This window comes from Lepidochelys kempii, chromosome 2 (genome assembly GCF_965140265.1).
Source record: "Lepidochelys kempii isolate rLepKem1 chromosome 2, rLepKem1.hap2, whole genome shotgun sequence".
Taxonomy (NCBI): domain Eukaryota; kingdom Metazoa; phylum Chordata; order Testudines; family Cheloniidae; genus Lepidochelys; species Lepidochelys kempii.
This window is the reverse complement of record NC_133257.1, coordinates 119,710,591-119,723,464: the sequence shown is the minus strand read 5'-3', so window position 1 is coordinate 119,723,464 and position 12,874 is coordinate 119,710,591. Positions and strand designations below refer to the sequence as shown.

General features: G+C 42.2%; 1 protein-coding gene across 3 annotated transcripts in view; it reads left to right on the top strand.

Annotated features, from left to right (window-relative positions):
• Positions 1–12,874, top strand: part of RIPK1 (receptor interacting serine/threonine kinase 1) — a 37,455-nt gene that overhangs the window by 4,710 nt on the left and 19,871 nt on the right. For all 3 annotated transcript variants that reach the window (XM_073332175.1, XM_073332174.1, XM_073332173.1), the window contains exons 2-5: positions 3,625–3,827; positions 7,511–7,664; positions 8,809–8,946; positions 11,386–11,626. In XM_073332175.1, the coding sequence (XP_073188276.1) occupies positions 3,676–3,827; positions 7,511–7,664; positions 8,809–8,946; positions 11,386–11,626 (685 nt within the window). In that variant the 5' untranslated portion in view covers positions 3,625–3,675. The remainder of the gene's footprint in view (positions 1–3,624; positions 3,828–7,510; positions 7,665–8,808; positions 8,947–11,385; positions 11,627–12,874) is intronic.

The window sequence follows — 12,874 nt, the reverse complement described above, 5'->3', positions numbered from 1 at the left end:
AGTTAAGCCTCACAGCTCCCTGATGAGATCAATGACATGCATACCATATAGCCTAGCCCATGTACCAAAACTGATAGCCATGTATGGTAGGGGCTTACCTTCTGTCCATCTGAATGCAGCCATTGCTCGAGTTTCCTTGCTTGTAGGATAGCTCTCCAACTAACTGAAACGATATCCTTTCAAAGTAATGACAAGTGAGAAGAGAAGAATCTGATGTAGATATGTTCTAGCTTCTCTTCTTGGGCCATGGGCTCTCCCTCAGGATTCCATGTCAATCCAGCAGCACCCTGCTGGTGGGCCCTCAGGGAATGATGAGCTCAAGCATGGGTCCTTTGACAAAAGAGCAGGCACTAGATGCAGCCACACACTCTCCCTTCTTCTCTTTCCCCAAGTTTACACCCTTTACCCTCCCTTAGTTTCCAGTTCAAGATGGCAGGTTTCAGAGTAGCAGCCGTGTTAGTCTGTATTCACAAAAAGAAAAGGAGTACTAACATCTCTAAGGTGCCACAAGTACTCAAGTTCAAGATGGGTTTTTCTAGCTCTGCAGTCAAAAAGTTCCTCCTCCAGGTTCCCTATTCAAAGGCAGGCCAGTTGCTATGGAACCTTGGTGTGCTAGTCAGTCAAGTAAAAGTTAAGCTCCATTACTGATTCTGCCCTTCCCCTGCTTGAGGAGGAAAAAAAGGCCAGACAACCACAGGCCAGCATTGTCAGCATTCACAGTTTGTTTAGCCACGTTCTAGACACCCCCTCACTTCTCCCACTCCTTAATGCAGTTATGTTTCCTGCTGCCTTAAAGGCCTAATCTGCTGCAGCTGCAGGCAGCCAACCCTTGACAACAATACCCTGTTCCCAGGTCTGTGTACTTGGGCTACTATAATCATCCAAACCTATTAATTAAGCCCCTGGCCAGGGTTTGAGGGAGAAGAAAGCAACCTAGCACAAACCCAGGTAGCCTCTTAAATCCTGTCTTCATTACAAAAAAGAAAAATAGGTGTGTTCCTAACTCGTTAGTTAAACGCAAGGTAAAATCCTAGTGAAGACAAGGCAGTTTGTAGTTTTCACACAAGTTAGCAGGTTGAGTTAAAGTTTAATGTGAAAATTCTAAACTGCCTTGTCTTCACTAGGATTTTACCTCTTCTTAGTTAACTCAAGTTAGCTAGCACAAATAAGAGCGCACCCCTTTTTTCCCCATAGTGAAGACAAGGTCATAAGGTACACTTTTACTCAGCTGTCTTTTCAGGCCTTTTCGTCAGCTCTTACCTGGCTTTTTCCAAAGCCTCTCCCAGGCTGAAGAGACTAAGAACTCTGTGACTTTCTTTATGGTGTATGCAGGAATCCTCACAAGAATTCTTGCTCCTTTTGTACTCTCCCTTTGTTCTCAGGGAAAGGGGCTACTTATATTCCCTGGCACCCTCTGACAGCCTCTAACTCTTATCAACCTAAGACTACATTTTTCAGAATTCCAGCCATTCTGGATTGAAACTGGGGTAGGGCTGTCTCTAAGCATGTCTTAGAGAGCCAGGACACTCTGTTATACTGTGAGAAGAGAAATTTTCTTCTGTGCTTAACAAACCACAATCTCTGTTGAGGGTTCACACTGTTTACAGAGTGTTAGTTCATAATTCATGAGTGTGTTAATGGAGGATCCTGAGGGACGTGAAGAAGCAATAAGAAACGGTGCAATTCTGCCACCTTTACTCACACTGAGTAATACCTTATTCTACAAGTAGTCCCATTGATTAGGCGCTAGGCATTTTTGAAAATCCCACTGTGTCTATCTGTATCTCTAGGTGCCTAAATACGTTTGAAAATCTGGTCCTTAACTTCTCTGCCCTTCAATAGTCTCGTCTATAAATAGGGGTAATAATACTCAACTGCTGTACATTACAAGCTGAGAACTGATTCATCAATTTTTGTACAATGCATTGAGATCCTCCAGTAGAAAAACCAAGTACTATTATGATCTAAATGTTAGAGTGACAGTAAGTCACCATAAACCACCACTTGTGATTTTTGGACCTGATTTTATGAGATGCTGCTTAGTTGCCAACTTTCTAATCAGTCAAAACTTAACGCCCTTGCCCCGCTCCTTCTTCGAGGCCCCGCCCTCCTCACTCCATCCCCCCTCCCTCTGTCGCTTGCTCTGCCCCACTCTCACTCACTCGCTCAGTTTCACCAGGCTGGGGAGGGTCCCTTTTCGAGCGGATGTTCCAGTTGAAAACCGGACACCGCAACCTGAATCAGCTCTGAGTTAGGCCCACTTACCTATCATTTTGTGATGCTGATAAATAAACAAGATACTATGTGCCTGTGATGGGGTTCCCGGGTGCAACCTTAACTGTGGGACTGCTGAGCCTTCTTGTCCCACCAACTTGGATTATCCCTCTCACATTGTGATGCTGTGACAAGCCACAAACTTATGGCAGGTATTGTTCTTATACAGACATCCACAGACAGGGACACACCCAACTGAGTTACATGTATGCTTCTCCCAGCCACTCATGAATAAAACAGTAGAGAGGCTCCAGCCAATTCCCCCCATCTCGGCACCCCAAAACTGTACTGTCTTGCCCTAGTCAGAAGCCTGACCAGTGTAAGTTCATTATCCAGTCCACCCCTCCCTTGATGTGGAGAGGACACAAACTAGCCTTTGTAAACTGAGCTGAGATTTCCCAACCACTTCAACCAAAATACACTGTTTTAGGTAAAATATAAAACTGATTTAACAACTACTGAAAGAGAGATTTTAAGTGATTATAAGTAGTAAGTGTAGAGATCAAAGTTGCTTACCTAAGAAATAAAAGGAAATTCGCAATCTGATTTCTATAAAGTAAACAGGATTTGATTCAAGCAGTGTCTCACCCTGATAGATGGTATAAACAGGTCACAGATCTTCAATACACAGGCTGGGACTCTCCTCCAGCCTGGGGCTCCCTCCCCATTTCAAAATCTTTGTCCTCCCGATATGTTTCCAGGTGTTGAGATGTATAGGGGTGAGACCGAGTCATGTCACTTCCCTTCTTTATACTTTCGTCCAGCTTGCTGGAAAGATCTATGCTTGTGACATGGGGATCTGCCTCCATTGGTCAAGCATTCTACATTGTCTAAGTGCTACCTCCGAGAAGTCTCCATTGTATACAGTTCCTGGGATAGTGGATTTTCTTTAATGGACCATCAGCCTGTCTGGCTACTCCACTGTTGTACCGGAAAGGCTTGTTGTGAGTGTTCCCAGCCTCACAGCATATTTCAGTATCACACACATAGCAAAAATTCATAACTTCCTGTACAATGATAGCACATACAATCCAACAGGATCTTAATGTCCAACAGATCAAGGCTTTTAAAATGATACCTCACCAGACATATTTTGTACAAAACATATCATAATTATATGACAGTGGTAAATACAGGAGTTCCAGGGTGTTTTGAGGTACACAGTGCCCCAGGGCCCAGATCCTCAAAGGTATTTAGGCACTTAAGTCCCATTTATTTCAGTGGAAGTTAGGCGTTGAAATGCTGTACCTTTGAGGATCTGGGCCTACCTGCATAACTAGATCTTCATTTACTGTGACAGATGAACGTTGGATGATGACACTTTCTTTGTCTTCTCTCTTCATGTTACAGATCCAGGAGTATTGTATTTTTGTAAACCCTAAGCTCTTGGAGGCTACAAACATGTCACTGGAAGATATTCACATGAACACGCAGGACTTGCTGCAGAAGGAAGAACTAGATGCTGGAGGATTTGGAATGGTTTCTTTATGTTATCACAAGAAACATGGGCTTGTGGTATTAAAAACAGTGTATACGGGACCCCAGCGCACAGAGTAAGTTGGAGAGAGAGGGCTTGATTCTCATTTATATTAAGACCCCTTTACATCACTCTGACAGTGTACAGGGGCCTTACATTTACATCCATTTTGAGGCCCTTTTACACTGCCAAAGTAGTGTAAAGAGATCTTGGAGTAAATGGCATTTCAGTGCAGAGAATATTTTCAGGATGGATATAACATGTGCAGCACATTGCTGTATAGTGAACTTGCCAAACTGAAGATGATGAAGAATGTGTTCTACGTTAGGACTAAGAGTGATTTATGGTTATTATGTGGGTGGAATCTTTTACTAGCAAATTGCATTTCATTAGCGAAATATTGCATGGACTGTATAGAGAATTTGTCTTCACTAGCTGTCCTGAACTATTATGTACTATCTCTGTGTGCAGCATTGCTGTGTTGCACCCCAGCGGCAGTTGCTGTGATCCCTACATTGCACTTCTCTGCTTCATTGATTTGTCTGAAGCATATTTACTTTATTTTAAAGGGAGGCAGTGTTGCCTAGTAGATAGAGCACTGAACTCGGACTTGGATTCAAGTCCCTGCTTTGTCACAGATATGCTGTGTGACTGTGGGTAAGTCATTTCCCGCTCAGTGCCTCAGTTTCCCCATTTGTAAAATGGGGATGATGATACTGATCTCATTTGTGAAGCAATTTGAGATCCGCAGATGAAGCGAGAGAGACTAAATACCATTTAAAATCTTTGGAAGAAAGATGTTGTATAAGGATATTGCAGGCACAAGTAAGACTTTCCACTAAGATTTTTATTTTTTTCTCCAAAGCTAACCTTTCTAAAGCATTGCCTCATCTTTATAATGAAGTTCTCCATTACCTGGGAATTTAACCATTTCCACATGGGGTCCTTAAAAGCAAATAAATTCTTGTGTGCCTAAATGAGAGCAAAAACTCAACTGGATGGCACTTTTTTTTAAGCATGTAAATGAAAAACACAGTCAGGCACTTAACTGGAAATGTCCAATTAGGAGTAACAGGAAAACAATTTCTGTTATTTTAACTAATGCTGCCCAGGCCAACAGCCGGGTTTGAACCCCAGCACTAAACCATGACGAGCAGGAGCCTCTGTCCCTTGAACTGAAGGACTAAGGGCTTGAGGTCAAGTCCACTGCATTTAATACAAAGACTCCCATTAACTTTGGGTCAGGCCCTAAGTCCATTCGCTGGGAGCAGTAGTAGAGTCGTAAACCTCTTACGTGGACCAGCCACTAAAAAGGACACAAATACCCACATTCTTCTAGTTCGGTACAAAACCTGAACTGAGACTATGGAACGGTTCCCAATTTAGTTTTAAGAGCGGGAAGTGAATGAAGAGACTCTGATAGTCCACAGACTGCTGCCTGCAACGCTTTTCTCCCCTGCCTTCTGGCTGCCTTTATTGTTTTTTCTCTCCTCGTCTATCTCAAATCCTTACGTTTATTTTTACTTAAAATGTTGATCAGAAGCCTTTAAAAAGCTCCTAATTGAGCCTAGAGCAGCTGAAAGCAGCCCAGCCTCTTCTGTACTGCTGTAGAATGATATTCAAGGCTGGGAGGGGGCAGTTTCCCTTTGAATCACAGCCTGGGAGAGTGCTAGCACACAACATACTACAGAAAAGCTGCTACTTCCTCTTGCAGTATGGCCACAATTCCTTTTCTTCTCACTAACTTTACTTTGCCCCATTTAATCCAATGCTTACAGGGATTCCTTTTTTAACATTCTTGATGAGTTCCTAGCTGTGCACTCTTGAGCGATGGTGCAGATCACCAACAGGCCCAGCTGACCAAGCAGGATGTGGCATTGGACAATCAGTGTTGCAAGCCATTAATCCAGAATAACAAGGGTTACGAACATCCAGTATCCACAGCCAGCGCTTAATTTGTGCCTGGGCTTGCCGGGGCTAAGTCCTGGCACCGCCAGGCATGGCAGTTCATAGCCCTGGCACCTCTAGGCTCCCAGCCAGCAGCCACTGCTCTCTGGCCACCCAACTTTGAAGGCTGCATTGGCACCAGCAGCAGCCCAGAAATAAGGGTGGCAGTACCCATGCCATGACTCCCTTACCTCTGTGCTGCTGCAGCAGTGCTGCCTTTAGAGCTGGGCGGCCAGCCAGCAGCCGCTGCTCTCCTGCCTCCCAACTACTGCTTAATTTGTGCACCTCTTTCATGACAAATTAAACCCTGTCCACAGCCATGGTTGGATGATCCCTCTGTAATAAATCCTGTCTGAAATTAGCTTGTAAGTCAGTCCTGGAATACTGGCGCTTTACTAAAGAGTCCTAGGCCTTGTCTCCACTTACAGCACTGCAGCGGCCCTGGTGGAGCTGCGCCCCTGTGGCACTTACGGAAGATGCTACCTACGCCGGTGGGAGAGCTTCTCCCATCAGCATAGGTACTCCACCTCCCTGAGGCGCGGCAGCTAGGTTGACAGGAGAAGCCCTCCTGTTGGCATAGCGTGGGCTACACTGGGGGTTAGGTCGGTATAACTGTGTCACTCAGGGGTGTGGAGCAACAGTTATACTGACACAAATTGGTGACCAAGCCCTACATACCTCCATTCAAGTTCCTGCACTAACTATCCAAAGCCCTTTCATTTCTCTTTCTCTGTGTCTCCCTCTTTCGCTGTGTGTTTTAGGCATCTCACTTACAGATCTTTCAACCAATAGGACAGTGTTTCACAAACTTTTGAAAACTGAGCCCCCTGTGGGAATAAGAAACTAATTGTGCCTCCGTCAGCTCCACTGTCTATTGCTAAAGACCTACCCTGATTTTATAATGTTATGAAGTTGGATTGTATTTCTAACTGCCTCCGTAATTTTTTATATTAAGCAGTGGCTTACAAAGTATATTCATTGGCATCTGAGTTTGTGCCCACTGAGATGTTCATACTGTCTGCAAACTCCGACAGATATAACTGCATCAGTTACACTTGGGTCATGGTTTGAAATTTCCTTCAAACCTACAACAGCTAGAGGCTAACTTTTTTTTTAAATGAAAGTAGAGATTCTATAGAACAATTATGAGGTCTGTCTGTGTCTCCCCTTCCCCTGGCTAGTTCTTCATCCCCACAAGAGAGTACGTAGAACACTTTGTAAAATGCAATTTTAAAAGATTAACTTGCTTTGAGATTCTAACTACATTATTATATTTTTAGCTATAGAGAAGGCAATGACAAATCTAAAGTAGTCCGTGTTTGGTATCTTACATGTCTGTAATAAATTAGGCCAAATAATAGCCATGTCCTCAAAGATTAATGTAAACCATTTTCCAAAACTCAAAAAAAAAACAAAAAAAAAAAACGCTATTGAAGGCCTAATTTTCAGCAAGTTTGTAAGCAGGCTAGCTACATGCAAGTCAGGGATCTGCATACACAAATCCAGCACTGCATTCACAAAGCATGTATACCTGCACACTTACTGAAAATCAGGCCCTAAATTAAGAGTATGTGGACAGACTAAGTAGGGAACAGATATAAAAGTTACTAGGCCAGAGGCTCAGATGGTATAAACCGAATTCAGTGGATTTAAACCAACTGAAGATCTGGCCCAGCTTACAGAGGTCATGAAGATGGACTTACTTTTCTGACCATCACTTTCACTATGAATCAACAGGATATTTATGCCTTACTATGCTCTTACCAGTCTGATACCTGTACACAATGTAATCCTGTAGTTTCCATTTCACAGATATAATGCTTCCCTTCTTGAAGAAGGCAAGATTATGCGCAAACTAAGTCACGATCGGGTGGTAAAATTACTAGGCATCATTCTGGAAGATGGAAACTACTCTCTGGTGATGGAATATGTGCACAAGGGAAACTTGATGAAAGTACTAAAAACAGTGAGTAGTGAAGTAAATAATCTCTCATATGTACATTCATCAGTTATTACTGTGGGAAGCTGATACTGCTGAATATCTTAAAAATCACTTAAAAGATGCAGGGCTTTTTAGAGATTTTACTCTCTGCTTTTATTTGGCAGAAAAAAAAAATCAGTGATTTGCTTGGTGTAAGCTTTGGTTTAGGAAGGTTACAGGTGAAATGTTGTTTATAGCTTATTCATAAGGGGAAGTGAAAGCAAACTTTCCAGTCAGAGTTGATAAGAAGTTTAAAAAGGACAGGATGTGGCTTTTGTTGCCAAAGGAAATAACTATGCATAGAATCTTCAATTTCTGATCCCCTTTTCCCTGCTGTAGGGCCAAATGCAGCCTCTGCCTCTACAGGTACAACAGATTCTAAAAGCAGCAGAACTGTTTTGGTTCTCACAGGGTGTGGGGGAAGGGATAGGCAATTGCCTGTGCACTCTAGGAAGTTTTTCTCCATGGCATGTGGAGGGGGTTGGAAAGGTGCCTGGGAATGGCTAATGAAGCTGCCATTCTGTGGATCCAAAGGCCTACTATCCCTCTAGCTTATCCATATAGTGGTGCACAAGGTCCTAGAGAGGGCTAGAGTATTGGCAGCAGAGTATCCGAAATGTTGCTCTGGTACCATGCTGCTGGGTAAAATATTCTTTCCCACAACCACTCTGACCCCTGCTGTATATCCCCTTTAATTTACAGTGTGTGCAAGTAGGGCAGCATTTAACCCCTAGTGAGTTAGATCTTGGATCTAACATAGCAGTAGCCTTTGATAGACTCATTTGAGTCTTTTAATCATTGGGCCAAATTCTGCCCTCAGGTACATGCGTTCATTTCCCACTGAAATCTATGAGAGTTGTGTGGATGCATCACCCGCTGAGGAGTAATCATAGAGGGCCAGTGTCTGATCTCAGTTCCACCAGTGTAAATATGGAGTTACTCTAGATTTACTCTGGTGCAACTGAGTGGAATCTAGTTCCAAGAAGGACTTCAGTGATTTTTAATTCCCACCTTGAGTAAACGTACTGTGGGAGGCTAAAAGGGGGAGCCTTTTAAAGGTAATTTGTTTCATTTTATGATGTACTATGCAATAGTTTTGATAATTTGTATTTCCTTTTCTTTATTTTAGTCCACTATTCCTTTGTCTGTGAAGGGGCGGTTCATCTTGGAGATCATTGAAGGAATGCTTTATTTAAATGAGCAGAGTTTGGTACACAAAGACCTGAAACCAGAAAACATCCTTGTAGATGACGACTTTCACATTAAGGTACTGTTAGAATTTAAACACAGAACACTTGTGATTTGGGCTGTAGGGTGCGGCTCCTGCTATATAGGCTGCAATTTATCAAGGATTAATAAACTAGTAGTTCAGTGGGCTGTCAAAAATCAAATTTTAGTAGCCCATCTTTAAAATGTGGTGGCTCACCGACAAGCTGATCCTGAAATGTTCATTATCTGTCTCTGCCAAAAGTACATGGGATAGAAAGTAGAGAGAAAATACTGGCTTTGCTCACTTGATTATTTTATTCATTAATTTATTTACAAGTTTTTAATTTTAGACAAACACAACTTGAGAAAAAACAGAAATACCAGAACGGCACATGAAACTGCTTTGTGGCAAATATCACACCTTTGTTCCTGTCTCATCTGTGTTTTCTCTTCCTGCCCTTTCCCTCTTCCTGCATTTTCCTTTTTTAACCTTTTTTTGTGTGTGTGCTTTTCTTTCCCTCTCTTCCTTACTTTTAGATATCAGCCAGCAGCTACAGAAGAAAAGCAGCGACACAGACCTTCACAGAAGTGTTTTGTAGGCCTGATCCAAAGTCCAGAGAAGTCAGCTGGAGTTTTTCTACTGACTTCAGGTGCTTTGAATCAAATCCCCTATGCACGGTGCCTGCTGCCGAGTAAAATCTGAGCAGGTTCTGCAGCAGCCCATGTCTTTTGTCCTGTGGACATATGTCCTGTGAAGATGAACTACTGAAACAGTCTCCTGTCATTACTTGCAGTTATTTAATGAGCCCCTTGTAAGGAAACTCTGTTGCTTGATATATGTCACTTGTACATTGTCAGTTCTTAACAGTTCCTGATCTGAGAGGGCATAGAAAAAGGCATCCGGGACAAAAACACAGAAAGCCATTTTGACCGTAAGTGGCAATACAGGTTACAATGTAATAAATAATGCCATAAGCCTCAGGGACAGAGGTGCCAGTATATCAGCTTTCTAAGTAAGCGGTCTTCATTGATTGAAAATGGAGAACTCTAATGGCCCTCCTTAGCAAGTTATTACACAAACTCTCTAAATATCTGGCATACCCAGGAGTCTTTTTAACAAGGAGGAACCAAGGTGACCTACTTGAAATAGAAATCACTACCAAATATATTTGCTTATTAATATCTTCTATTCTCGACCAGATTATGGATTTCACATTTTTAAACATAAATCTAATTATTTCCAATTCCGAGAAACCTAGAGAATGCAAATTTAAGTAAAAAAGTCCTACTGAACTGTTCTGCTAAGTCAAACCTTGACAAACGCTATGGGTGCATGCTATGAATGCAAAGTCAAATATTAATATTCCCATATTACACTTTGGACAGAATAGAATTCATAACTGTCTCAGGTCTAAGAGCAGCAGGGGTATTATTTGGGAGACCAAGAATCTTCCTAAGAAATTTGTTCTGAATCACTTCCAGTCCTGGGGGCAGTGGGGATCATTCCATCCCCATATTTCTGTGCCATATAAAATCCAAGCGCCATACAAAATCCAAGACTCAAAATACTCTTAAGGGGTGGTGCAATTAAGTGGCCCCTAGGAGTCCAGGAAAAATGTAACACAGCTTGCATTGAATTTGAGGCCCTCTTTTGTTACCAGAACACTTTTATCCCACAAACAATTTTGTGAGAGTCGGATACCCAGGTAGGAGAAAGAGCTAACTTGTTCAATATAGTGCCCATTGATCTTCCATTTATGAAACCTCTGTCTCTGACTAAAGACAGTTACTTTAGTTTTCAAATCTATCAGGAGGCCCTCCCATTGACAGTATAAACCAAATGAGTTTAAATAAACGCTTCAGTCCCAATGGTGTTTGAGATATTCTATACAGACAACATGGTTCTAACACAAAGTGATTCATATTGGGGGGGGTTGTGAATTCTGATGCCCTTTTAATGCTAAAACATTGATATAAAAGTTTAAAAGAAAAGGGGCTAAGAGACAGCGTTGTCGAAACCCCTTTGTAATTGGGATGGAATTGATTAATTCCCCATCTAGGCCTATCCTAATCTTAGCCACCATTTATCTGTGTTGACCTCCTGCACTGGGATGAATTTCACCCTGAACTTCTGTTCTCTAACATGATTATAGCTCAGTTTGGTCTCATACATATAAGCAAAGCCAAGTTGTGTTATAACATGGTTGGGCTATAACAGTGTCTCAACATGTTAAAATTCAGTGTGTCTCAGTTGGCAATATTTGATTCAGGCAACAAATTCACAGAGATCTTTAAAATATGATTTAATTGACCCTCTTTGGTTACGCTTATTGAAGAGTTTGAGTTTATTGAAATGACTTTCATTTAAGTCATTTCAATAAATATTCCCTCATATTTAACAAACCTTGAGTAATATGTGAAAACAGTTTGCTCCATCTCTCTCCTTTATTAGCCACATCCTCCATTTTCAGTAGCTCTGATTTGACCTGTTTTACAGATTGCAGATCTTGGCGTCGCCTGCTTTAAAAACTGGAGTAGATTGACCAAAGAAGAGACCAGCCGGCAGAGGAAAATCAAGAGCACTTCCAAGAGCGCGTCCAGGAGTGCCGCTGGCACTCTTTACTACATGGCCCCTGAGCACTTACTCTCAGTTAACACAAAACCTGTGGAGAAGTCAGACGTTTACAGTTTTGGCATAGTGCTCTGGGCAATTTTTGCCAACAAAGAGCCATACGAAAGTAAGTCACTTGGAGAGGCTTGTATTGCTAAATGAGTTTGCTTTAAGGAAGCTATAAAATTAAGACTTATAATACTTAGCACATAACATTTTCAAAACATCCTATAAGCATTAAATAAATTCTTGTCTCTACTCAAGAATAGCTCCTGTTCAGCAATCGGTGACCAACAATTGGTACAGCTGCACCAGTACTGCCTTTTAAGGGTGGACAAGGACACGTGGAGGTTTATATTGATGGAGCTAATTGAAGTTTATCCCTACTGGAAGCAGCAGTAAGCCCCAATTAGCTCAGTTGGTGCAAACCCTGGCTTGCCTTTGTCCACACTTAAGGATCAGCATTGATGCAGCTACAGCAATTGTTGGCCACTGATTGCTAAATTAGGGCTATTTCCAAGTGTAGACAAGGCCTAATTAATCCTCACAGTGCACCTATGTTGTTGTCATTATCCTCGGGGGAAACTAAGGCAGATGGGTTACGTGCTTGCCCAAGGCCATGGAAGGAGTTACTGTCCAAGGCCAGGATTAGAATTTAGAAATTCCTGACTCCCAGTCCTGTGCTTTGACCACTAGACCACTTCTCTTATCAGTCTTAAGATATATCGAAGATTTGGTAGAATCCCAATTTGTAACATCCATAACACACTTAAAATCAGTTCCGTTACAATATAGCAGACATAGGCACATCTTACTTTTCCATACTGTATTTGTTTCCTTTGATGAATTTCCTGTGAATGTTAGTGAGTGTTGGAAACTCAGAGCATTGCTTGGAGCCGATTAGGATTGGCCATCAGAGTACAAGCTTCTCCACATAATTTACCCAGTGGCACTCACACCTGACCTGCATCATCCCTGCTATTGCAATTCTGGATCTCATCTGAGCAGAAACTGAGATTTCTGCCAAACTGTGTGGTGGTTCTACATGTTGTGGACAAATAACCACTAAGCTCATATTACTTGGAGGTTCAGTCACACTTGAATTCAGGCCTCCAGAGCTGAAAGCAGGACCTCTCATTAGGAGTGCTTCTCCTAACTGACCACGTACGATAAAGCTGGTGTTAGTTTCTGAAATACCTCACTTCCAGGCGTTGGTGGTGGTGCTCTGTCATCATCCTGAAATCCAAACAGACTGATTTCAAGTTTGGGAACCATTTCAATTTTAAACCCCTGTTGTTTTCCATTGTACTTAGGCCTTGCTAGATTAGTAAAACTCTAGACTCTGAATGAATGCCCTGGTTGGGGATGTTTACTA